At 40.6% G+C, this 27,537-nt stretch overlaps 3 protein-coding genes across 4 annotated transcripts; 2 read left to right on the top strand and 1 right to left on the bottom strand.

Annotated features, from left to right (window-relative positions):
• Positions 1-1,017: 1,017 nt before the first annotated feature.
• Positions 1,018-3,540, top strand: LOC119490312 (thyrotropin subunit beta-like). Of its 2 annotated transcripts, none has more exons than XM_037773621.1 (2): positions 1,018-1,376; positions 2,861-3,540. In XM_037773621.1, exons 1-2 carry the CDS (start codon positions 1,215-1,217, stop codon positions 3,119-3,121), a joined length of 423 nt encoding a protein of 140 aa, XP_037629549.1. In that variant the 5' UTR covers positions 1,018-1,214; the 3' UTR covers positions 3,122-3,540. The 2 variants fall into 2 exon arrangements, 1 of the variants encoding a protein (XP_037629549.1); XR_005207369.1 differs by lacking the exon at positions 1,018-1,376 and adding an exon at positions 2,714-2,773 and having other exon boundaries at positions 2,861-3,002.
• A 612-nt stretch (positions 3,541-4,152) lies between these two features.
• LOC119490296 (mitochondrial glutamate carrier 1-like) lies at positions 4,153-10,536 on the top strand. Its single transcript, XM_037773595.1, has 10 exons — positions 4,153-4,305; positions 5,455-5,565; positions 6,085-6,210; positions 7,205-7,260; positions 7,588-7,678; positions 7,761-7,879; positions 7,974-8,169; positions 8,265-8,422; positions 8,535-8,610; positions 8,709-10,536. The coding sequence occupies exons 2-10, from the start codon at positions 5,543-5,545 to the stop codon at positions 8,866-8,868; spliced, it is 1,005 nt and encodes a 334-aa protein (XP_037629523.1). The 5' UTR covers positions 4,153-4,305; positions 5,455-5,542; the 3' UTR covers positions 8,869-10,536.
• A 1,250-nt stretch (positions 10,537-11,786) lies between these two features.
• LOC119490305 (tetraspanin-2-like) lies at positions 11,787-26,082 on the bottom strand. The gene is made up of 8 exons (XM_037773611.1): positions 25,752-26,082; positions 18,449-18,551; positions 16,229-16,326; positions 16,036-16,110; positions 15,396-15,479; positions 15,228-15,284; positions 14,994-15,077; positions 11,787-14,132 (listed from the first exon to the last, which is right to left on the bottom strand). The coding sequence occupies exons 1-8, from the start codon at positions 25,818-25,820 to the stop codon at positions 14,067-14,069; spliced, it is 636 nt and encodes a 211-aa protein (XP_037629539.1). The 5' UTR covers positions 25,821-26,082; the 3' UTR covers positions 11,787-14,066.
• Positions 26,083-27,537: the final 1,455 nt, after the last annotated feature.

The raw sequence follows: 27,537 nt of genomic DNA on the forward strand, positions 1-27,537 counted from the left end.
TCCAGTATTTCCAAACAGCACAGACATAAACAAACTGTATCCAGCATCAGCAAACCTGAGGGCACGGCCACTCCCATTAGGAACAGATGGGAATAATGGGAGCATTAATATCTTCACTCAGGTAGAGACAGAAACATGTGAGTGCTGACCCAGCATCAGCCAAATGAGATCACTATTAATAATCTAATTTAATTTATATTCTAATTTAATTCGTATTCATATTAAAATAAAATAAAATAAAATAAAATAAAATAGAATAAAATAAAATGAAATGAAATGAAATGAAATGAAATAAAATAAAGCTTTTGGGGTTTAGGTCACATCTCCTGTCCCAGAGGGAAAACAAAAAAGTAAAAGATTATTTTCATTCATTGAAATTTGATTACTTTTATTTTTTTATTTTATTTTTTTACCAATTTCCTCATATGTTTGTTTTTTATTTAGAACTATATAATTTATATTTTTTTGATTATGAATACATTGCCAGATGAATCTGTCTGATTCATATTTTATATTACTGATTTGCCAAATGATTATTTGATCAACTTCATTAAAAGTGGCATAAATAGGCATTCATGCTACTAAATAAGTGTCTTACAGTGTACATTTACCAAATTTCCCGACACTCATTTGACTTCGAAGTGTCACTTTTAAAAGGGTACTCACTTTCAGGGAAGTTTATGTGCACCGCTCTAAAACGTGTGGGATCGACCACATGGATCAGGTTTGACCAGTGTCATTATGTAACACTAGAATGACCCCACTCTCCCTCACCTGCATGCCCCAAATGGTTGAGCCCATATTCTTCAATATGACCTGTGAAAATGAACACACACACACTAAACAGCCCCACATACTCCCTCTACTTTTGTTTTGAGACCTCTCTGAACTCTAAACATGGTAGTTGACACGTGGTTTCTGGAATGATGTTGTAGACTGAAGTCTACCGGGGCGGTGGGGCACATAAAAGAGGATGGACACCCTTGATCTTTTCATATACTCACAAAGGAGAGGAACAGGGCAGAGATACAACGAGAAATGATTTCCTCTGCAATCAAATCCTTCACACTTAGAGCATACTGTCATCACTGGACATCTCTGTAATTTCATGAACGACAGGGAGGTCATATGTCAAGGTGTGTTTTTTCTCTTCAATTTAGGGTTTGCATGACCTTTATTATAATTTTCGGAGTCTCACTGTCCGTACTTTCAGCATGTCTTCGTCAGTGTTGAAATGCATGCTGCTGTGTGCGTTGATGCATGGAGCGGTGTGTGCCTGCACGCTGAAGAATCACACTATATGGATTGAGAGACAAGACTGCGCCCAGTGTGTGGCCGTCAACACCACAATCTGCAGCGGCTACTGTTACACACAGGTGACTAGTGCACACTCTCACACTGCGCATGGAAACTCTTCATCTGAACATTTTGTATAAGATGCAAAAAAAAGTTAAAGTACTAATTATGCAGAATGGCCTCTTTCAGAATAATATAAATGATGTCACTGATGCATTGTGTGTCACTTTAATATTACAGGTGGTAAAGATAGGGCTAAATTTAATTGCTTTACTGCTGGGTAGCTTAACCTATAATAATATATCAGAATCATTTTTTCAGGTACATACATACATGGAATTTGAGTCCGTTTTTATGCAGCTCTCTCAATGTACTTACACAGAATAGAAATAACAGTTAGGAACAATGACCAACAAGAAAAATTAAAAGTATAATATAAAGTATAATATTAAAAATAAAATGTCTATATTCAATTCAAATCTTCTTGAAGTCGTAAACAATACAAATAGTGCAAAGAAATAAACACTGGATGAATATACATAGACCAGATGATTATGTACAGTATGTACACGTGAAGATGTTTATATACTGTATGTACAGTGAGTAGGATTCATATTTACAGTGACAGATATGTACATATTACAATATGTACATAAAGTGACAGATGATATGTAGAAAGATTTGCATTAAAGACTGAAAATTATAATCTAAAAATCATTAATTATTAGTTGATTTTATATTTTGTATTAATAATCTAAATCTGTAAAGTAACTAGTAAAGCTTTAAAATAAATGTATTGAAGTAAAACGTGCAATGTTTCCCTCTGAAATGTAGTGAAGTAGAAGTATAAAGTATCATAAAAAGGAAATACTCTAGTTAAGTGGGTAGAAGTGTGATAGCTTACCAAACTGTAACACAATTATTGACACACACCCCTTAAAGCTGCAGTGGGTAGAATTTGAGCAAATATGATTACAAAAAGTTATTTTTATGAAACGGTCACTCTGTCTTGACAGTAAAAAAAGAAAAAAATCATGTGTCTCTGTGTCCTCTGGTGCTCCTAATGGCATCTGCAAGATTTCACAGACTGGAGGAAAACAACCAATCAGAGCTGATCTGGAGTCTTGCCGTCTGTGAGCAGCTGTCAATCACTCGCAAACTCTGATCAAGCAGTCAAACTAGGCAGCGCTGATCAAATATGAATCAATATTCTGTTACTGTAATACCTATTTCTCAGCTCAAATGTTTTCAGAAACATCTTGTAGTGTACTGTTTAGCTGTAAAATTAGAAAGTTTGTGACCCTGCAGCCATGTTGAGGTCAGCTGAGGAAATACCAAGCACCGCCCACCAGCCAATAGAACGCTCTTTCTCTGAAATGACCTGTGATTGGCTGTGATTTTTCAAAGTCTGAAAACAGAGCCATGAGGAGGTGCAGAAGTCTAGTTTTCTCTCAGAACACTTGAATTACGTTGAAAGGTTATTATGGATTTTTTTCCCCAAGGATGCCAAAGAATTCTGCCGATACTGAAGCTTTAACTCATGTATGTTTCATCCTTTTTTCAGGACACCAATTTGAAGGGCCGCTTCGGGAGGAGCTTCCTGATCCAGCGCAGCTGTGTGCCTCACTCCCTGGTGTACCGAGCCGCCCATGTGCCAGGCTGCCCTCAGGATGTCAACTCACAGCTGTATTACCCAGTGGCCCAACGCTGCAGCTGCAGGCGCTGCGACACGCGCACACACCACTGTGTCCGGATCTCTCATGACGGATGCACCGTGACCCTTGGCGGTGTGAGGAGCCAGACCCAGCCCGCTGTGGGAACCTGACAATACATATACAGCTGATGGACCACAGCTGCTCATGTTGTTTTCTCTAGCTTCTTTGGCAATATAACACAGTGTTGGACATGCATCATAACTTTATTGTGAACAATTTAGTAAATTAATGAGATGACAATGAATGTATGGAAATAAATGATTACATAATAAGTGTGTTTCGTATTGTATCGTAACTTCTCGAGCCTGGTTTGATAGCTCAGGGCTTATGCCCTTTTCTATCCATAGGAAATCTTTGGAGGGAGGAGAGAGGAAATGGAGGAGGAGCCCAGTTGGTGCTGAGGCATCATGGCCCATGCCCGGCCAGTTGAGGAGTTTTTTTTTTCTTCCTTTTCCTCATAACAAAATAAAATAAAATGAAATATGGATAAAACAAAATGGAGCGAAAAATAAATTAAAGAAAGAAAAAATAAATAAATAAAAATAAATAAATAAATAAACAAATAAATAAATAAATAAATAAAAGAAATAAAGAAAGAAAACTTTAAAAAAGCCAACATAACTGGGCAAGATCAATATCATGTGACTGTGTGTGCATGCGCTTGAGAGAGCTGGGGGTGGCTGGCTGGCTGTCAGGGTGCAAATCAAATTAAGGCTAAAGATTAAAAAGAATAAGATAAAATAAAGTAAAATAAATATAAATAGGTAGATAGATAGAAGTAAAAGAATGATGGCTAAAATGATGGTGTTTAATAGGGCGATAAAAAGATGATGTTTTAAAACAGAATGATGGATAAAAAAGGATGATGTGGTTGTATGTTTCCATATTAAATGAAGTCTAAGCTGACAAGCCTATATTCTCTTTCTGTAGGGTTTCACATATAGGCCTACTATAGTATACTGTATGTACATTGTGTGTACATTGAGTGCTCTATGTAATGCAAGCTATAATTAGTTGGGCTGGTCTCCACCTGTGTCTGAAAAACCTGCAAGAAAAGTTCAGGAGAAGTTGCATCATGCTCACCTGTGTGAAAAATGTTCCTGAGACGAGTTAGCCCCGCCTACTTTAAAAATACACTCTTTTCATTGGCCAAATGCGTCAGGTGAGACATGCCCCTGGCTGTTTCACGCACTTCCTACATCCTCCTTCATTCATTCGGCCTTTCAGCTCACCTGCAAGAGGAAGAGACAGCGGATAAACTCAACTGAAGCTGAACCTCATCTTGCATTTAAAGGTGAGCCATGCGTGCTTTAGCCTACTCACTGTAATCCTGTTTCCTTCTAATACTGCGGTGACACTTTATTCTGTGACCCATGCAATCCTGTGTCCTGATTAGAAGCTTCTGTTCCATAACCTATCATAGTAGGTGGTCTACCAATTTCCAATTGAAATGTGATTTCAGAAACTGGTAGTAGCACTCTATGGAATCAGTTTATTTCTTTTTTTTTTTTATACTATAATGGACTCTTAGACCGCCAAACCTCAGATTACATAAGGACCACCTGGGGCGCTTTCGAGCTCCACCCTCAACCTGAAAGCCATTTTGGCTTCTTCTACTAACAAAAAAGGTTTTGGATATTGTGGAGCATTGGAGTTTCTTCTTGAAAATCTTTATTTCTAGTCTAGATGTGTTTTTGGTGATTATGAATATATATGACAATGAATGTGTCCATAGTGCATAGGTGAAGTTAACCAGACATTGTCCCAACTTTATTAATGAGTCAAACAACAACAATAATATATAAAATTCATTGCATTTTATTTATGTATGTGGAGTTTGCCATCTATTTTAAACAGCTGGATTAAAAATCTAATATTTTTGTTCATTGAGTTATTTTCGAAATCAATAACAAAATATCACAACCATAAGGTATGACCATTTGACCTGTTTTTCTTGATGGAATTTTTTGCACATCAATCCAAAATATTTTGTTAATGCATGCAATGGAAAAAACGTGTGACACATTGTCTTTGTGTAGACCACACAAGCCTGCACAGCCTAGGCATGCCATCTCACGTGTCTCAAGTGTCTTAACCAAAACCATGTAACTGCTTCAGATTTAATAACAAGATATAGAATGGTAAATAAATAATGAATGAATGATTTTTTTGTATAAATAGTTTTATTATGAGGTTTTGGACAGATGACCTGATGGGCAACTGGAACTATTTCCCTCTCATGTTAGGCAGGTGCATCCTTGGAGGCTACTTGGCTTGTGGTTTGATTTCAGTATAGGGTGATGACTGACCTCTGGCTCCGTTTCTTGGCTTGTGGTGCAGTGGGTGGAGAGTAATGTCAAATGTATCCCTGGATGTGTGGGGCTGGACTTGCTCCTCTCTATATATATAACCCTGAGCTTCTTTTTACTCCTGCCTTGCTCAGTGTCTCCCAGGGACTCTCAGCCTGCTCTCCCTCTGCGGCCTCCTCCTTCAGTGCTGACCAACATTTGCACTCATAACAACCAAGAACCATGGCCCAGCAACAGCCGATAAGGTATGAACCTACTCTGTCCATCAGGATAACACACCAAACCCTCCGGCATGATACAGTATATAGGCAGCTCAAAGAGCTAAATAGGAATAAAGTATGCTTTGATTATGATTATTATTATAATGTCGTATAAAACGGTTCTTGTTCACCATCTGTTTCTCGAGAGCTAACCTGGCAAACCATAGAAGCATCAGGATGTGTAATGCCTCCTGCACATATGTGTATGTTGTTTGATTTACTCTGTCGACAAGTTATTTTTGGATGAGTAGATTCCCAGAGGCGGTCACTCTGTGCCCAGTTCTGTTGCAATGCTAATGCCTCACATACAGTACACAGTTAAAAAAGCTTAATGAATTACATTCCCATGGAGATAATGTCCTTAATTCTGTGCTTTAGCAAAACCAAATCCTTGTACTGCTTCAGTTCAGTTTCAGTAGGGTTTGTAACCTCACCTGAAATATTATGAGAAAAGGAATGATTGTAATGTGCATTCCTGTTTTGACTTTTGTCACCTTTTAACAGCCTCCCAGCCAAGCTGATTAATGGAGGGACTGCAGGCCTGGTGGGAGTCACCTGTGTGTTCCCAATCGACCTGGCCAAGACCCGCCTGCAGAACCAGCGCAGCGGGCAGCAACTCTACAAGAACATGTAAGAGTCACACCCGCCACAAGAAAAGAGCACAGATAGTCGTTGTCCCCCCAGCCTTTCTCTTGATTTGACTGTGCAAACTTAGTTAAATGCAAAGACATACTGTGAAATAATTTCACAGACCAGAGAAAAACAACCAATCCGAGCCGAGCTGGAGCCTGCCGTCTCTGAGCAGCTGTCAATCACTCGCGAACTACGCTCAAACTAGGCAGCGCCGATTGAATATGAATCAATATTCTATTTCTCATGTAAAAGGTTTATAGAAACATCTTGCAGTGTACTGTTTAGATGAAAATGAGAAAGTTTGTGACCCTGCCATGTTGAGATAAATTGAGGAAATACCAAGCACCGCCCACCAGCCGGAGCAAACTTTTTAATTTTACAGCTAGACCATACATTACAAGATGTTTCTGAAAACATGTTACGCAAGAAATAAACATTACAGTAACAGAATATTAATTCATATTTGATCAGTGCTGCCTAGTTTGACCGTTTGATTGGAGTTTGCGAGTGTTTGACAGCTGCCTCCGTTGAATGAACAGCCAAAAGGAACGCTCTTTCTCTCTCTGAAATGACCCGTGATTGGCCAAAGTCTCCCGTCACAGGATTTTTGAAAGCCTGAAAACAGAGCCATGAGGAGGTGCAGAAGTCTAGTTTTCTCTCAGAACACTTGAATTACAATATGCTGAAAGGTTATTATGGAATTTTTGCCCAATGATGCCAAAAACGTTCTGCTTACTGCAGGTTTAAGCTTGAGAAATGAGCTCAGCGAAGGCTAGTAGACCCAAGTTAAACTGTCCGGATTCTCAGTATTAAGTCATTCCCTTTTGTGAATACACTCATAATCAACATCATCTCCTTTTTATGAAGGATCTTCCATGACACGTTTTCATTTCCACGCCCTGATTGTATTGTGTTATACTCACTTAATTATATTATGCATAAACATGAAGTTTTTCCTATAAATAATTTGCGTAACTATTTTCTCCTTCAGGATGGATTGCCTAATAAAGACGGTTAAATCTGAAGGCTACTTTGGCATGTACAGAGGTAAGACTAGTCACATTGTCTATAATATACTGACCTTTTTTAGGATGTGCCTGAATAGAATATAAACAATATCAAGTTTTTGAGGTCTGTGATACACTTTGATGCCAATTTAATCAGACTCCCAAAAAAGAAGGCTTTTCTTATGCCAAGTTTCTTTCATTTTATTCTTCCTCCATGCTGTGCTTTATAGCATCAAATCCCCTGTAAATAGTTTCAATAAGTGGTTCATTTTGTAGGACAGTAACCACATAAGTCACTGCAGTGAAACAAAGGTCATATTATGCCTCACCTCATTAGAGTTCAGTTTGTCAATTCTTGTTATTGCAGGCGCCGCAGTAAATCTCACCCTGGTAACCCCCGAGAAGGCCATCAAACTAGCTGCTAATGACTTCTTCCGCCACCAGTTGAGCAAAGACGGGTGAGCAGTAGCACCGAATAAGACAGACTCTTGTACGGCAACGTCATTCTTGTGTTTTTTAACTCCGTCTTTGTGTCTTCAGCGGCAGGTTGACGGTGTTCAAGGAGATGTTGGCAGGATGCTGTGCAGGAATGTGCCAGGTCATTATCACCACACCCATGGAGATGCTCAAGATCCAGCTGCAGGATGCTGGCAGGCTAGGTAACTACAAGGAAATCAGCAAAAAATAAAGCTTTGGGATGTTCTTTTTACACCCTGGTGGAGAAAAAAAACGGTTGTTTCCTGTGTTTGCCAGCGGCCCAGCAGAGGGTGGTGCCCAGCGTAGTAACGACTCTGAAGATGGGGGGCACCAGCACTGTTCTTAGCCGTTCCTACAACGCCAGCCCCGCGCCTCAAGTCATGCGAGTGTCCGCCACACAGATCACCAGAGAGCTGCTGAGGACCAAAGGAGTCACAGGACTGTACCGGGGACTCGGAGCCACATTGATGAGGTGAGATGGGGATTTAATGCTTGCTCTTGCTTAGCTGGTTTTTCATCTTTTTGGTCAACGTATCTCTTACACGCTTGTTTTGTTGCCTTTTTCAGGGACATCCCATTCTCCATCGTGTACTTCCCACTTTTCGCACATCTGCACCAGCTCGGCCATCGTTCACCTGAAGACCCATCCGTGCCATTTTATTGGTCATTCATGTCCGGCTGCCTGGCTGGATCCATCGCTGCTGTGACCGTCAGCCCTTGTGACGGTGAGGGACTTGGTCTATGCCGATAACAATCAGTATTATTAACTGAAATTTTAAGTTGTTTCCCAGATTTTTTATAAATTCTCAACTAATAAGCTTTGTATGTCTTGTGCAGTGGTCAAGACAAGGCTACAATCACTCAAAAAAGGAGCTAATGAGGAAACCTACAATGGAGTGGTGGACTGTGTCAGGTAAATACAGTCATCCAACATCATGCCTTTGCTTAACCAGGGTTTGCATGAATGGCACATGGTCACATGCTAACCCTGTGCTCTCTCTTCCATTGCAGGAAGATCCTGAGAAAGGAGGGTCCCGGAGCGTTCCTCAAGGGGGCCAGCTGCCGGGCCCTTGTTATCGCTCCACTCTTTGGCATTGCACAGGTTGTGTACTCGGTAGGAGTTGGAGAGTTCCTGCTCGGGTACACACCCTACAACATCTACTCTGCATAAACAAGCTGTTTCCTCGTCTTTCTGCCGCCTCATTAAATAACAGGCAGCTGTGCCCTGGGCATAGCAATGGACCCAGCTCTCAACTGTGTACCTTTATTGTTAGTAAAACGCAAAAGGGACCAGAGAGAGATGCCATTTTATTTCAAAAAGCATGACTCAATCTTACTTGAGAGATTGAAACATGCCTGTCTGTATGGGCTTCAGTGGAGCTTATTGTGAGAATTGTTTTCTTCACTGAGGAGACTTGACAGTCCAACACTGATCACCATTTCACTCCGATCAGAATTGACTCTAGTCCTGTTGCAGCAAACCTTCCCCCATGTTTTCTTAGATTTAGCCCCCTATCCCTAAACATGCCCCTTATCAGGTGTAACCCAAACCTGTAGATCCCCTCCAACAGCCCCATCTTGGAGACTACTAGGTGTGACGGCTTTTACATGGTGTTGCAAAAGAGACCACACAGTGTGAGGGAGCACTAAGAACCACTAAGTGTATTGAAACATCCTGTTTTAAAGGGTTACATGTGAAACTGGGCCACGGATGTTGGTCTCTGTCTATGTATATAGTGTAAAGCAGATAAATAACTTCTCTGACCAATAATTGTCATGTGTTTTTCCTCCTAAACAACCTGGAAAACATCTGGAGAACGGATTGTTTAAGGGGTCATAGCTTATGAATGAACGACCTGAACATTTTGACATCCTGTCTACCAGTATGCCCTTAACTTTTCCGTTACAAGGAGTGATTTCCTGTGCTATTGAATTGTTCGCCCATTCTCTTTATCTACACTGATTTATAATTGGTCACAAGAGTGTAGCCGGCCGTAGGTGCTTTCTGGTGTTTATTTTTCTGGACAATTTTTATTTTAGTGTGGTTTTGGTTGGTTGGTTGGAGGTGTTTTTTCTGAGCAATCTCTCTGTGGCAGCTTACACAACTCTAGCTCGAAGCCTGCGGCTCAATAAGGCCTTCTGCAGTTAACTTGTTTGTTGTGGAGAAAAATGTTGTTTGAATGGTGGTTAAGTTCATTCTGGTATAGAGGCGGAAAACAAACACTGGCTTGTTTGTATTTCTGTAAACAAATGGCACTCTTCTTGAGCGCTACTTAGCACAGGATGCAGCCAGGATGTCCTTGCTATATAGATAGCAGAAAGGGAGGAGAATGCCAGCTGAAATAGGCAGCCAATGGCAGGCTTATACCCACAGTCCACATCCGGTGAGTCAGACTAGATGGTGGTAAACCAGTCTGATGGATGTGACTTTATTGATGGGATTTCATGTGCTTTTGGGACCAAGTCTGGAAATGGTGCTACATGACCTACACATAGCTACTTTCTCTTTGTTGACAGTGGTTGTCTGTGACTGGTCATGTTTTTTTTTTTCAGTTAGAGATAGAGGAGCCCACATGAGTGTATCATGTTAGGCATTTAGAAGCAGAACAGTGCATTGTTGGGCTAAAAATGTCATGGGTCAAAGTATTTTTTTAACAGTTTTATGTTAATGTGTATCTGTATTTTTTTTTTTTTCAATTTTCTCAAACTGTGCCAAGTTCACCTCAAATTGAGAGCAGCTTTAATAGTTCAAGAAATTATTTATTTTTAAAGTTTTATTTTAGAGTTACGCTTGTAAATACAGATTTCTAAGTGCTGAATAAATATTTATGAATGCAGAGTTTTACTTGTGTTATTTGTAGAGTGTTTGTAGCCTGAAGCATTGCATATTCAGTCATGTGTTCTCAGGTAGGGCTGCAGCAGGATTACTGCAAACAGTGTCATGTGTTTTTTTTTCTGATGCAACCTCTAAAGATGTTGCTCTGCTCCTCTCCTCGTGCATCACTGGCATGGATGTGTTAGTAGCAGTAAAAATGCTCATGCTGCAGTGTTGGGGTAACTCTACCCTGGGGAGTCCTGGAACCTCTGCTGCATCATAGGCATAACTAAATATTCAGCTGTCTTTTGAGATCAAGTGCAGAAAGGTGAAACTCTGACATGTGGCTAAACCTGGAAACCTATTTAATCACAGGGGATTTAAAATACAATCAGCTGGGAAGGACTATAAAATCACTTTATGGTGTAATAAGTTCATCTGTTTGAATAAACATAGCTACATGAGTCATTTTTGATTCTTCACAAGCTGCATTAAAGCCATGTTTAAATAGAACTCCTTAGATCTCTAGCACGCTATTCTTCGTACTGTATATTCATGTGCTACTGCGATTAGTGCTGGCTTTCCTGGAGATCATGTGATGACTTCTAAATGTATTCCTACAACTACAATTTACCCTGTTACATTTGGAAATCTCCAGATTTAACTGCGATATATCTGCTGATTAATTTTTATGTTCCGTTAGACAGTTTTTTTTTTCTACTTTAAAGGGAAAAGAAATCTTCCTTTTATGCCTTTTTCGCTCTCTAATGTTCAGTGTAAGTTAAACACTGCACCATTTCCACATAAGATCTAATATCAGCCTGTATAAATACCTTTGGCGTGGTGTGAAGGTTTTTATTTACGTATTGGAAATGACTGTGTGGACTCAGCCAGTGGAGTATGTGACTGAGGATGTGTGCGTAATGGTGGAGTCTGATACTGATATCACGATTTAGAGATGTCTTTGACAAGAGATTTAACAAGTTATTAAATATGGGAAAAAATCCCATATAAAGCTACTTGTCAGAATCCGCAACATATATGCAAAAATACAAAAAAAAAGAGACAATAATTCTGTTTTTTGCCAAGCATCCCACCTTCGTACCTTTTCCAAAAAGCAGGTTTACAGAGTTATCTGCACATCTTTGCACTTATTACTAAACTGTTCTTGTGTCAGTTCCTGTGAAAGATTACTAGATATCAACACAACAGGAAATAACTATAAACTAATAATATCAGAAAACCTCTGTGATGAAACAAGACACAGGAAACTGTAAAACTTTAGAAGCTTTATTTTACTTCAAACACCTATCTTCCTGAGAAGCCTGGAATGGTATTAAAATAAATTAACACACAATCAACTACGAAAGGCTCGACTATGTACACAGTGTCTTTTGTTTACGTGCACAGTACATTACATCTCCATATTTGCTCAAACAAATACAACTGAGCAACACAGCAACAGCTTTGTGGATTGAGTCGCACTAAACTGTTCCCAGTTCGTCCTGTTTTAACTCCACAGAGCCTCTGAAGTGACAGTCTAGTGACTCTGTTGTCTCTCCTCACTCCTCAGAGTAAACACTGCCTGCTGGAGTGGTAAGAAAGCCTTTTTTTTGTCTCCTCACTTGTGTCACATTACACTGAAATGTAATTAAAAAAAATGACCAAGAGGCATTTGAAGTAGTTGGCAGAGAAATAGTTGCTTTCACCACTTCAGCTCTCTTGGCAGAGAAGACACAGCCGAGTGTGACACTTTAAAGCACACCAAAACAATAATGGCAAGTCGAATGTGTGTGACAATTAATTGCAGTCCAACTCTACAAACATATGTACACGTTTTGCTACGATCTTTTGCTACGTTCAGACAGCCCGTTGTTCAAAAAATCGCTTGTTATCAAAGAAAGGCACATTAAGAAGCTGCGTGGATTTGCTTTGATTAAAACACGGTCATGACTACATGAACACTGTACAACTACTGCAGGCCTCTGTCTACACACAGCATGTTAAATAGAAACTATCACATCAACCACAAATAATGTACAACTACAAGAAAACTCACACATATTTACACACCAGAGTCCTGTAATAAACCCTACAGAATTAACATTGAACCTGGACAAATGGAAGTGATTCTCTTATCTAGCTGAGGTTGATGAGCTGAGAGGAATACAGGGGTCACTTTCAGTTTTTGTTTTGTTGTGGGTGGTGTAATTTTAAGGCACAGAGGAGGGGGGGAAAGGATGGAGGTGGGAAGAGATCACAGGCCTGGCGTGTATAACCAAATTTCACAGCCACACTGCCTATTCTCAGTTGACCGGCTAGCATATATTTAGCCTGTAAACATCCACATGCGTCCACATGATCCTGTTAACATAGAGAGACTCAAGTATACTGTCTTACATAAGAGAGCATAGCCTATAAATACAAGGAGCCGAAGAGGGAATTTGGTTTTTAGTTCAGCTGGTGTGCGCTTTAGATTTTTGAATTTCCACTCTAGGCAGTTTTTTAAATTCATTTCTGTTTCATAGAAGACTTGCTTGAGTTGTGTAATCCACCATATAGACTTGCAGCATTGTTCGAAAAACATAAAGTATGCATGATTAGTTGTAAATGGACTAAAATGTGGGCATAACGTAGTTGTTTAAAGGAATAGTTGGGAAATATACTTTACACTTTCTTGCCAAGAGTTAGATGAGGAGATGCTCAGCGATAGTGCTATCAATCTCCTAATGATTCCAACTCTCGGCAAGAAAGCGAATAATCATATTCTCAAAAATGTTGAACTATTCCTTTACGATAACTGCAGATTTGTTTGGAGAGAGCAATCTGTGTTGATTGTACAGTTCATACAGAGTGTGTGTGTGTGTGTGTGTATACTGTATGTGTGTGAGTAAGAGCACTGGTGCTGCATGATGGATGCATGCCCGAAACATTCGCCTGCCATTCCCTCTCTTGACACCCCACTCTGATTCCACCAATCGGGAAACCCTACGAGATTCCACACAACCTTTTTTAAGGCTGTGGTCTCACGTAACACAACACTGCTGTGCTTGTGTGTCTGTGCGTGTTCACGTACGTGTTGTGTGTGCACAGATAAGCAAACTCAGCTGCTTTCACCTCTCGGTTTGCTCTCTCGGAGCCAACGTTTCCCACAGCCAAGGGGTCAGTGTCAAGGCTGTGTGAAAAAGCATTGACACTACTGCGGCAGTATGTGGGATAACATTTATAATGGTTACCAAATGGCCATGAGGAAAAAACAATTTGACAGATTGTCAGCTCATCAGAAATCCTACTGTTCCCACTGGCCGTGTGGTCTTAGTCTTATCAGAATGTTATGAAAGGTCGAGCATGCTATGTAACTGCAAATAAATAAAGAAAAAATAGTGGTCGATCAGGCCAGCAGAACTGGTTTGAGCACCATATAGTGGAAATGATTTTTTTTGAACAGGATCTATTTCCCGGGTCCCTGGATGGATGATGGTTGACATGTGATCTGGAGGCTGTACAGTCTTTTCGGGGCTGGGTACAGGAGGGGTAGAGGTCAAGGGTCAAGCTTAGATGACCTCCCTGCTGTTGCGAATGGCACAACAGAGCACCATACTGAAGATCATCCCAATGATCTGTTGAGAGGTAAACAGAATTTTAATAAAAAACATTCTCACTCATGATGGGCCTCATGCAAGAACATTTATTCGTACCATGGGCTCATATGAGTGTGCCATGTCAGATTCAGCAAACGCTCCTAGCTTCAGATAACTGTGTAATTAACCCGCGTAGACATGATGAATGACACCTGTGCGAGAAGTGTAAATTAGCATAATTAACGCCCTTATGATAAGGCTACATGTCCTGACCCATTCATCTGTCTCTGCCAATATATCAGGTCGCTATCTAAAGACACGCTCTCTTCCAAGAGCCTGACGCGCATCCAAAAGAAGTAGGTCAGCCGGTTACACTTCCTGTTGAACTTATTATATACAGAGTCAAATTCAACTTCAATTAGTGCGTAATTTAAGTCATTTTGCAGTTTGTGATGTTCATATTGATATCGTAGTGTTACATACAATATACAATAGCATCGATGCCAATATAAATCAATGATGATATCGTTAGGCACAAATACATCTAGAATTATATTATAATTCAAATTGCAGAGTCAAACAGGATAATGTCAACACAATTATTAAGTGTAATTTATGTAGGAAAATTGTTTCAAAGTGATGAAATATACAGTCCATTAGGTTTGGATAACAGCAGACTAATTGGACATGACTCCTCCAACAGGTCTGGACCACTCGTAAATTGTGTTAATACATCAGAGAAAATTCAAAATACGAGAAAATTGGTGACTGCGACACGTTCTTCTAAATCACTCATACAAGCCACTTAAGAATGAATGTGTTTGAACGAGTGATTCTTGCATGAGGCCCAATGTGTGTGTATTCTTGTGTGTTTTTAAGTCATCTCAGATCCAGACTCACCATGACTCCAGCAATGCCGATGCCCACGTATCCAATGATGTAGAGTTTACTGTTGAAGAACTCCTTGATGCCCGTCTCACAGTCCTGCAGACCAAAGATAAGAGGAGTCAAGCAGGGTCAAGTTCTGGTGAACCAGGATGATTTGTACTCTACGCCAACATGACTCATTCATTAGACAACAAAGGGACAGAATTTAATTTCCGCCCTGCGTCTGGAGCTTGTGACAGATCTTACCTTAGTATCTGCTGGAGGATCAGGGCAGGGGCTTTCTATGGTTCCACAACAGTTCAGCTGGAAAAGGCAAGAAAAATACGATATGATGGGAGTATGTTTAAGCACTTTTAATATGCATTTTTTTTTCTTGCATTAAGGTTATCCTAAATATTAAATTTTTTTACTTACTACGTTCTGGTATGAGATGATCAATGTGCCGTTATTGTTTTCATTGTAGGTTGTTGTGTAGAAGGTCTGAACGTCTTTGATAATCTGTGTGAGAGGGGACAGTGAATGATAGGATGTAACTAAGTACATTTACTCAAGTACTGTACTCAAGTACAACTATGAGGTACTTGTACTTTACTTGAGTATTTACATGTAACCTTATACTTTTACTCCACTCCATTTTGAAAGCAAATATTGTACTTTTTACTCCACTACATTTATTTAACAGCATTAGTAACTACTTTGCACATTCAGATTATTAATAGAAAATCAACAACAAAAAAGTACTTAAACTTAACTTCACCTTTACTAGCTGAAACATTAAAGTGATGAACACATGCATTACTATTTATAATTCACTAATATAATATATATTATGCCAAACTGGGCCATTCTGCATTATGATTATAATTTTGATACTTTAAGTACTGTATATTTTGATGCTAATATGTTTGTACTTTTACTTAAGTAAGACTTTGAATGCAGGACTTTTACTTAAGTAAAATGTCTTGATACTTCTCCCACCACTGGTGAATGATGTGGTTTCATAACAATTCATCAAACTCACTGCACTACTCAAGTTGAACAATATCAAATGTACCTTTTCTTTGTTTAAGAATCCAAACACCCCTGCTGCCACCTCCGCACCGAAGATGATCAACAGACAGGCGAAGAACTGAAGAAACAATAAAGAGGTGAAATACTTTATATGTCTGCTTAAAGGTATCCAGCCTAAAATCTTAAGACAAAAGCCTTTCAGTTCAGACTTTTTTCTTGTGCTTATTTGTACTCACTGAACCCAGCAGGCACTGAGATTCCCGAACAGCTCCACAGCAACCAAAGAAACCGACCAGCATCACCAGACTGCCAGCACCGATCAGGATGTAGACACCTGGAGGAACAGCGATGCAGTGATGCAATGGTAAACAAAAATGCAGGTAAAAAAAACAACCTTCAGAATACCTTTTAATTTGATACACTCAACAACATTTCTGTTAACATGCTCAGTATTTCACAGCTAGCTCATCTGGAAATTTTAATTTACAGAAGCACCAGCAGGAGGCAGCATAGAGCTAGAAATGTAAATTGAAACAGTCACTATCTAGATTGCCAAGCAGAGGACATTTCAGACTGTACTAAGTCTGTGGTCGCTGCTTAGATCCTTTTTTAGGAGTGCACCCACTCATTGTGCCTTTAATTGAGCTCTCATATGAGATGCCTTGTGAATAGCCTTGTTGCTAAGAGCCTGATTTAGGGGGAGCTCAAAGTGGAACCTCCTTAGATGCCCTGATCTCCCATTAACCCTCTCATTAGGAAAGGTACAGCATGGATAGGTCTGCAGGGAGGAATTCAACAACAGAGTGCTTCCACCACTCGTACAGGTGGGGTCTGTTGCCAGGCGACAGCTCTGCTGAGGATGGGGTGAGAGAGGCCGTCTCAGCCCCCAGGTGATGCTGGCTCAGGTGGGAACGAGAGAGGAAGACAGTTCATGATCCCCATGTGTCAACAAAAAGACTTGATGTGATACAATAATTGAGTCGGGTGTGTAGTTTCTTTTGTTGTTAGGAAGGAGAGTTTAGTTGCCGCCTTAAAGGTGCAGACAGCGATTCTAATCCGATACACTTTTTTTGGTCAAATATATAAATAGTATAAAGAGAAAAGGCAGTGGGAGTGAGAGGGATGGTAAATCTGGAGGGTGGTATTTGTTTAAGTGTTGAGTTCAACAATTTTTTTCTAGAAAGATTTCGCCTTTAAGGTATCAAACGATCAGTTAGCATGCTTATCAGCTTTTTGAATTTATCGCCGCCGGTGACAAGTGATGATGCTGCATTCATAGACTGAAAGAGACGCTGTTTCTCTACATTGGTTTTTCCCTTTTAGCTCGTAGCCTGAAGTTGTTTGTCATTTTCTTATATTACGTCATTTCAAAAGTACAAAGAAAGGGGAAGTTTTGTGTGGGCTTGACGCCATGGGAATGGGGCATAGCAACTGTTGAGCGCTCTCACTGTCAAAGCCATGTGTAGCACTATACCCGACTTCAAGATGCCACCCATCCTCGGTCGAAACGCATGAGTCTTAGTTAGAAGGGTATAGTCCTACACGAGACAGCTAAACACCTCTCTCTCTCTTCCTCTTCATTTCATTTGACGTCCCATTTTGTTTTTCCTTCAATTCTTTGCCATGGATCCCCATCTGTTTCTATGATTGCCCTCTTCCAATTGCCTTTTTTTTTAACTGTCCCAGCACTCAGTGTCTCCTCCCCCTCTTCCTCCATCTCTCTTTCCATCTCGGCAGGATGGCCGATTGAAAGGTGGTTAGCAGCACTGTGGTTTCCCTCGTGCATTTATGCTCTATGTGCAGCAATCATTTCCTGTTATTCTCACTCATCTCCAGCGTGAAAGAAACAGGCACACCCCTAATAATCAAAAAAGCATGAGAGAATGTTGTGTTCGGACATTCAACCACGCCAAAGGGAGTTGCACTGAAACGTGTCAATAAAGAATTTTAAAGCCCCTCTGTAGACCGAGAATGACGGAGTAGAGAGGAACATGACATTTTGATATGTGTATGGCACTAATTAACTACTATGAATTATGTTATATTACTTATTTTGCTTAATTCATGGTTTGGTTTGAAAAGATACGATGGTGTCATGATGTGACACGTTTCAATGCTGGAAAAATGAGGACAATGCGTCATAAATTTACATTTTCCATTCCTAAAATCAGTCAGCATTAAAGTCTAAATGCTGATACTTCAAAGTGAAAAAACTAAACTTTCCTTGACCCATTTAGAGTGAGCAACATAAAAAAGACACAAGCAGGGCTTAAAACATGCAATATATAATTACTTGCAACAAAAACAACAACAACAGACTTTGAATAAAACTTTCTGGGAATTTTTCAACACATGCGTTGAATCGATGGCCTTGTGTTGAATATGATATAGCATATTGTTACATACCTACACTGTGTGTTCGTTGGAGATTACCTGATGTGTGCTGTGGTACTCACCAATGAAGAAAGTGTCTGGAGCCTTTTCACCATTGAGAAGAGACACAGTTTCTGGGTCAAAACGCAGCCACAGTCCCACTGCCAGGACAAATGATCCCATCAACTGCAGAGAGAGAAGAGGGAAAGACCAAAATTACGTTTATTCAAGTGTGCTATTAGTATACTTCTTTTGAACTTAAAATAAGAGTATACTTTTTATGTACTTCATATCAGAGATATATAAAAGTATACTTAAGTATACTTGGCTTATACTGACAAGTACACAGAAAAGTCTAAGTATACTTGGCTTATACTGACAAGTACACAGAAAAGTCTAAGTATACTTGGCTTATACTGACAAGTACACAGAAAAGTCTAAGTATACTTGGCTTATACTGACAAGTACACAGAAAAGTCTAAGTATACTTGGCTTATACTTACAAGTATATAGAAAAGCTTTTTTGTTATTTCTTATATATATATAAGTAAAAGTCTTATAAGTTTTTGCTACATATGACTACTTATTTCAGAAAAAAATGCATAGAAAGCACTAAGAAACACAGACCCAAGTAGTCTACAGTCATACACTGTCTAGACTCACACAGGTTTAATTATAACAGAACCCTAATAAATGCCGACCATAAATGTAATGATCATTAAAATGCCATATGGCTGCAGACAATCTTTATTACAGTCACTAACTATAAAGTAGAAAATCAATTTTCTGTTTCATATCGTGATGAAGCATGTGTGTCTTATCATTTACAACCTGGCTTTAGATCTGACGTCATCGCTGTAAATTGGTTTCAGCATTCATCACAACTCTCTTTTCATCCAGAGCACAACCGTGTAAGTGCATGAAGTTCAGGCCTTAAGAGGGCTTGTTCTTTTGCTCTCTAAATGTGGTTTTCCACATAAATAAAGCAAATGGAGTCGTGGAGTTTCCACTCTGGCCCTCCACCCTTTGCACTTATAGGCAACAGGAATAAAATCTCAATAAGAGTTAGTTAAAAATTGAATATTTTGTGTCAAAAGCATCTTGGATGGAAACCTGTAGACCCTGGCAATGTAACTTATGTAACTTTGAAACACCCCTTAGCGATTTCTGGCGTCCCAGTAGGGAGAAAATGACCCGCTTGGCTGCGGGCAGCGGTATGGCACCTTGAGCTTAAACAGGCTCTCCTGTTTGTTTGGAAATGTGGCTCCATGTTGCTCATATTTTCCTTCATCTAAACCGCCGTCAGCATACATCGGACAAAATCATACTCCTTGCAATGCTCTTGCTTTAGCACTGCAGCAAAAAAAAGATTTATTATCAGAGTGGTCAGAAGACCTTGAAGAAGTAAACGCTTTGTTTTCTTGAGATCTGAGATGCTCTCAAGGGCAGAGACTGTGGTGGGTGCTCCACTGACAGATCAATGCTGAGAGGTTTCAATGATCACTGAGTCCATGACCCCGGAGGATTATCAAGTCTAAAAAACCTTCCGAGCTGAGCTCCAAAACAACACAGTGTCTACGTGTGTGTGTGTGTGTGTGTGCAGAGAAATAAAAGGATTCGTCTAAATGGAGAGTATTTAGGAGTGCTTGTCACATGGTCTCTCTGTGTCCTAGATCTCACAATTTAGGTAGACCGCTGTTTGTTTCTGTGTCCTCAGGCTAAGCGAATTTATTTAGAGAAGCAAACCCCATTGCCAAGAGACAAAAACAAACCATGTCTGTATATTAATCTTACTTTAAGACTTCTTCTTTACCAAATGCACTCCAAAAATCCACACAATTTCTCTCTTCTTTCATTCTTTATCTTCTCATCCTCACTGTCTTCACTCCTCTCCTTCTCCACTCCGGGTCCACAGGTTATATATTTTACGGCGTCGGTCTGAAGTAAAGCCAGTTGCTCAGTTGTAAAGCATCAGAATAAGACATGTGTTGGGAAGCCTGCTTCCTCCCAAATCTGAGGATTTAGTGTCCTGCGTGGTGATGTATGTGGACAGCTGAGCTCATGGGGTTTCAGGATTAGCAGGTCCAAAGTGATAAAGCACATTGAAGTGAAGGCTGCAGATACGCAGACTTACTGAACCAGGCTGGATTAGTGCGGAGAGGGGGCTCTGGATCTGATTAACCCTGGTATTTTATCGGAGCGCCTGATGGTGCGATGGTGTTTTGTTGGAGGTGTGAGGGCGAGGACTGCTGCCCACTGAACTCGTGTGGATGTGCACGCGGCGCTAAGAGCTCCCGAGCTAGATGGTGTTAGTGGTGGAGGAGGAGGAGGAGGAGGAGGAGGAGCAGGTGGTTGTTTCACAGTTGAAAAGAGCTCAGCGCTCAGCCAAACCTCATTACTATTATGGCTACATTTAAAAGCCTTTTCAAAACCAGATGCATCAATGGATACCACACTGATTTTAGAACCGGGGGGGCTACATCCAACGCTGCAGTAGCTGACATGCTAAGTACATTCTCAACTCACGACTATCCCAAAGGTCCCATTAACCCCCTCACTGCTTACACCCCCCCCCTCCCCGCTTCACCCCACCACCACTTTGTCTGCCTTCATTACCCTGACACCAGACACACCCCTCCCTTCTCTTGGCCTCTCGTAACAACCACCCCGCCTCCTGACTTATCTCCATGTATCCCCCCTCCTCTCTACCCCACCTCACCTCGCCCCCCCCCCATCCGTCCCTCCCAACCTCACCCAAAGGACAAAGACCCACTGTCTCCCTGTGACTATATGTTTTTGGCGCACAATAGGAGGGAAACAGACAATGAAAGAGAATGAAATGAATGAAAATGAGAGAATGAAAGAGGGGACGGGGGAAAAGAAAGGAGAGAATAAGTCGTTGGACGACCTATCATCTTTTTTTTCTTTGCCTGCAGCATCTTATTCAGAGACTGAGTTGAAACTCCAACTTGTGTAGGTATAGCCCCTACGTCCTCTTTCTTTCCTAACACCTCTGAGGGTAGTTTTGTACGTCTGGATATTTCAAAACAGGGATGGAAATCTCTTTCCGTCAGAGCTTTATTGAGGTTCTTTTACAGTAACAAGCCCTACTTTTTTAACAGTGCAGTTAAATAGTGTTTTTGTGAGGGGAATTTCCACGAAACAAGGGGCTGAGCTGGCACAGGACTGTGGTCTTGGTCAGAGACAGTCTGTGACGCTTTCTAGGTTAGATTTTCAGGAAAAACAAATTAAAGCAATATATGACAGCAAAACGTCTGTGAACTACTTCTTTAAAACCCAGCAGTAATTGGTGAGTGATTTAAGCTTGTCAAAAATAGTCTTCTGTCTGGCATATGTTTGGGAAAAACAGATGCAAGCGCACATTAAAAAATGATGGGCAGAAGGAAAGTGTAAATAGGAGGGAGATAATTATGGGTGGAGTAAATCCTATTGTGCTCCGCCACAGTGCGAGGGTGGGGGAGTGGTGGCGCACATCAACCTCCGCAACACAGACATGTGTGTTTGTAGGGCTGAATATTGGAACAATATATACCGTTAATTTTGCTTTTAAAGTCAGTGCATTTTACCAGAAATCTTCAAAATGTTGGACGCCTCAAATCAGTCTCCCCACTGTGTATCTGTTTTGAAAGGGAAATGATTTCTTACAATACAGAAATCTGTCTGTTAATCCTTTAGTTAAACAATCTGATCATACATTATTTTTTAAAAACATAATCTTAATTTTGCTTATTAGATTAGTTTAGTTTATATTACTCGACAATGAAAACAAAAAAACACAAGGTGGTAGCTGTTCGAGTCCCGTGTTCATGACGTTCAGTATCATTTTCACTGTACGAACGTGGTAGTTTTAAGCCCAACCATGTCGTTTTTTCCTAAACCTACCTATAGTGGTCTTGTTGCCTAATCCTAAAGTGACACCAAGGGGCGTGACAAAGTGTCGGTATGTGGCGATTTGGGATGAGAACGTGTTGACTACATACTGTAGACCCTGGACTGTACTGTATGTAATTTGTAAGGTAGTTAAATACTACCTGTTTACCTCTGATTTCAATAGATACCTAACAGAGTTATTGAAACTGTCCTCTCCCAACATGGTGTCTGTAATCTATTAGCCATGCCTTTGATAAATCATCCATCCAGGAAATGCAAGCATAATCAATAATCAGTGGCCCTGCACCGGACTTGATGCCAGAAGCTTTAAACTGTCTCTGAGCATTCATTTAAACAAGAGAGAAACTTAGTCTTGACACTCACTTTTCGAAATACTTTCATACAGCCCCACATAAGATAATTAACAGTGTTCATGTGTTTAAATGACATCATTTCCTTGCAATTCTTTTGCATAATTTTTGTTTTGAACCAATTTCATCTAAATGTTTTAAAAAAAATCTGATAAAGCAGCATTGTCAGCATCAAAAAATAAAATACAAGGACATATTCATTACTGACTGACTTATCGCTTATATACACTAGAAACAACATGGGACCCAGGACACTGCCTTGGTGGACACCACTAGTCACCAGGTGATGATGGTGCTGCCGTTTCCACTGACATGTAAGGGATAATGTACAGTGTGCTGGTCATTGTTGTGAAATAAACCCAGACAGGGCGATGCGGTTATTTCACAACAATGACCCGCTAGCTGTACATTATCCTGCTTATTACACGGCTACTTACTTAAGAAATCAATAATTTGACACAAAAAGGGTCCGCCAGAGTCCAACATCAGAACTGCGCCCATAGCAACGGTCTGTTATACGTAGCAATGGTCTGCTATAAAGAAATAACAGACAGTAGAACGCCGTGATTGACCAATCAGAATTGAGTATTCAACAAACCTGTGTAATAAACTTTGACATTATGCTCATAACAAAGAGGAGCTGTGTGGTTATTGACTGAAACTTTTTATCTCTTCACAGAACTAAATGCACATTTTCAGATATTGTATTATGTTGTTGTTTTTTGACCAGCAGACACAATTTAAGAGTCTGAAACAACTCAGGCAATGGAGAAAACACTGGTGTGGCCTTTTCAAGATGCAGAGTTCTACAATTTGGTAAAGATATTGTTTCCTGTTAGACATGTAACTATTAAACAAATTGTTTTTCATTAACTAACCAAATGAATTATTAAGCCAGAAGCATGCTGGAGATAGGCCTATCTGTGGGAAAGAGGCTTCGTGCTGCACCTTTCACGCACACACCCTTATAAAGTAACGCTTGCCCCACACTGTTTACCACACCGGCTTCATTTTTTACTAAATAGGGCAGTCAGTGAACTAGATAGCACACAAACACAGGCCAGACAAGCCAGCAAGGTATTGATGTTCTGTTGCAAGCTGTTGTATCCGTGTAACATATACAAGCGCTCGGCCTGCATTGCATCGATGACACTTTAGTATTGGAGCTCTGCGGGGAACTCGCTCCATCATGATGCTGTGACATGGAGTCAGTGAGGTTCATAAACACAGAGCCACTTTGCACATATTGATTGATGACCATGTTTGGGGCGTGTCAAATGAGGACGGTTGTGTGACGCTCTTCATCATTCAGGTGAAAACAACTTCACTCTGTGTTTAAAGTGTCAGTGTGTCCCACAGCTCCCATCTGTTGACCTGTCTCTGCTCTACTGTCCACTCTCAGGGCTCATGATATCTACCCCTCCTCCACACACAGACACACACTCTCCTCATCATCTCTCACTCCGCCATCAACAGAAGGGGGCCGCGGCCTAGCAAAGGGATTGGGATGCAGTGAGTAGAGGGTGATCTCTGTTTATTCGCGCAGGGAATGTGCAGAACTCGTATAGCACAAAAAAAGTGAAGGAGCATCCATATTTAGGTGTCTCTGCATGTGCTCCATGTGTGACATGTAACAGACAGCACGCCACACATCCACGGAGTATCCCGCTATCCTCATACTGATCTGATTTTCTATCTTTATCTGGGTCAGCTGTCCCTCTTCTGCCATGTGACCACACACACACACGTGCACATTAATATCCCTCTCAATCTCCCAATGACCCTTTTCTCTCCTATCACATTTGCTGTCTTCCTTTTCCTCTGCTTTTTTCTTGAACAGACTGTCACACATCCTCCACCTCCTGCCTGGCATCTCTCTCATCTTCACCTCTGTCTCTTGCACGTGCAGATGTATTTAAAAAAAAAAAAAAAGGAGATTTCAGCAGCGGCCACACCCATCCTGGATGTAGTGGTAAGAGAAGGTATAGAACAACTTGATGGTGAGACCGGTGCGTTTAGGGCACTGGCAGGGTCTGCTGCTTAGCCAGGCAGGAGCAGCAGACTGAAGTTATGCTATTGTCCCGCTGTCACAATGGATCCATTCACGCTGCACTCAGCGCCTGATCCACTCCACAGATGCTTGTTGGAAAATCTCTCTCTCACACACATACACACACACACACGCACACACACACACACACAAAGGAGCGTCCCCTCTGAGGAGTGGAACAACACATATGCCAAAGTGCTCCTTTACATACACACACACACACACACACACACACACACACACACACACACACAAAGATTCTCCATCAACTTTTTGTAGACTTTAAATTAGCGTGTTCACTTATAGTGTGCACTATGAATGGACTTTAACAAGGATATCAGGGTTTACATATGTGGAAAGCATGTGTGCAAGAAACACACACACACACACACACACACACACACACACACACACCTTTCACATGCACCTGACAGTTTGTCTTGAGTAACTCTCTTGTGCCTCCTTTTTGAGTGCCCAAGTGCTGCTTTTTTTTGAAGCATGTATAGAAGAGGAAGCAGCAGCAGTAGTTGGTGGATCTTGAGCCCATGCAGGGTGGTTGTAGTAAACTCCACTTTATCAATCAGCTGTGCAGCTGTTTGTTAATGGAGCTATGTATGTGTGGCTGCAGGGAGCCAACTGCTGAGTCTGTTTTCCATGCTGTCTCTCAATCTCTCCCTCTCTCTCTCTGTCTTTTCATTCAGTCTTCCTTTCAAAAACACGCTTGCAGCACCGGGGGAAAAGGGGGGAGGGGGTGGGGGGCGGGTTTTTTTTCCTCTGTGGAAAATCTGATTTGAGCCCGGTGAGCCAAAAGCTAAAAAACCTCTGGCTGTCACCCTTTCCGCGCCACGCAGGGTAAACCCACGGCAACTAGGCTAAATATAAAGCACACTAGAAGGATGCAAACTGAAAACAATCTCTCTCTCTCATCGTTACTAAAATAACACGTGGGTGTGAAAGTCAGCTGTGCAGACAGAGAGAGAGAGCAGACTGCACTGCTGCACTTGCTCCATGGACATTTACGCACATCCCATCGCCACACATGCACTACGAACATGCCCAACATGATGCACTTACCCAGAATGTAAAGTTGAACACAAACAAAAGGTATTTCACGCATTTCATTCCTCCTTCCACCTTCGACATCTTGTTGGCTGGATGTTGTTTTTGCCTTTCTTTATCCCTTTATGCGTAATGCTCAGACGGTTGTTTGGCTGCGCGCACTGTGACAATAACGCTCCTCCACGGTCACAACACTGTGCGCATCAAGAAGAGCCACCGTCTCTCTCTCTCTCTCTCTCTCTCTCTCTCTTTCTCTCTCTCTCACACACACACACACACACACACCGCAGGATAGACTCTTTCCAGACCGCCCCTTTCAACAATGCAGAGGGGGGCTGAAAGGGGGACCGAAACTACACGATGACGACTTGGCACATGTTTGGCACAAAGTGTTGTTAACAAAAAAAGCCCCCATTCACCTATAAACTCATATTCACTATGTGTTCAGTATGTCTTTTTTAAATATTTTAATTAGATTTAAAATGATCAGAATTAGAATCAGAATCAGAATCAGAATCAGAATGGTGTTTATTGCCAGGTGTAAGAGGTATACACTAGGAATTTGCTTTGGTTTTGTTGGTGCAAGTCAAAACAGTATAATAACAAAAGAATAGATAAAAACGTTCAAATAAAATAAGAATAAAAAAATTGAATTTCTACCAATATACAATATACAAAATAAGCTATAAACAAAAATAAACATGATATAAACAGATAGTGCAAATATTGCCGGTGTGCAAACAATCAGGTATCAGAGGGAGAGAGAGGGATACACATTATGATATTGTTATTATATTGCCTAAATTTTGCCTAAAAAATATAGAAAACTAAATAAGAAAACAAGCACCTAACAGGTGTTACACTGAAATCTGTGACTGCAGAGAGCCAGTATACCACATAAGGTCATGTGACCCCACTGTACCTATCTTTTACTTTTCTTCAAGTTTCAAGTTTATTTGTCACATTTAAAAGTACAATGTACACTAAAATGTAATGTTATGCATTTTACCCTGGCTCTCTCTCAGCCCTTAAAATCTATAAATTGATAAATACTACAATAAATAAGACGATACCTGAGAATAAAATTATAAAACCACCTAAAAACATCCATAAAACAATCCACAGCTCTGCATTCATTTAGTGCTAATGTTCGGTAGTCTGACCGCCTGAGGGTAAAAACTGTCTCTGAGGCGAGAGGTCCGAGCTCTAATGCTCTGTAGGCGCTTCCCTGAAGGGAGATAAGAGAAAAGAACATATGCTGGATGACTTGTGTCCTGCATGATACAAAGTGCTTTCTTCCTGCAGCGAGTGGTGTAAATGTCCTGTAACTGTGGTAATGGTGATCCAATCATTTTAGATGCTGTTTTCACTGTCCTCATCAGGAGTTTGTGATCATATGATGTAATGTTGCCAAACCATACCAGTATGCATCCAGTTAAGATGCTTTCTATTGTGGACCGGTAGAAGTTGATGCGGGTTTTTGTGGACATACCATGTTTCTTTAAACACTCAAGTTGAAACTTGAAACTTGAAACTTGAAACCAGTACCACAAAAGGTCATGTGACCCCACTGTACTTATCTTTTACTTTTCTTTCAGAGTTTTGTGAATATATCTTTAAATAAAAAAATATTAAAATACATTTATGTTTTTAAACACTTTAGTTTTGTGTGTTTTCTGTCACAAATTTGTCTCATTAATCAAAGTGGGGTCACATTTTCTGACGACAGCCGTCAGAAATGGTGACCTGCGGTCACAGATTAAGGTGTAACACCGGAAACACTTATCATTTTGCTATCATT

Source organism: Sebastes umbrosus, chromosome 6 (genome assembly GCF_015220745.1).
Source record: "Sebastes umbrosus isolate fSebUmb1 chromosome 6, fSebUmb1.pri, whole genome shotgun sequence".
Lineage (NCBI taxonomy): Eukaryota > Metazoa > Chordata > Actinopteri > Perciformes > Sebastidae > Sebastes > Sebastes umbrosus.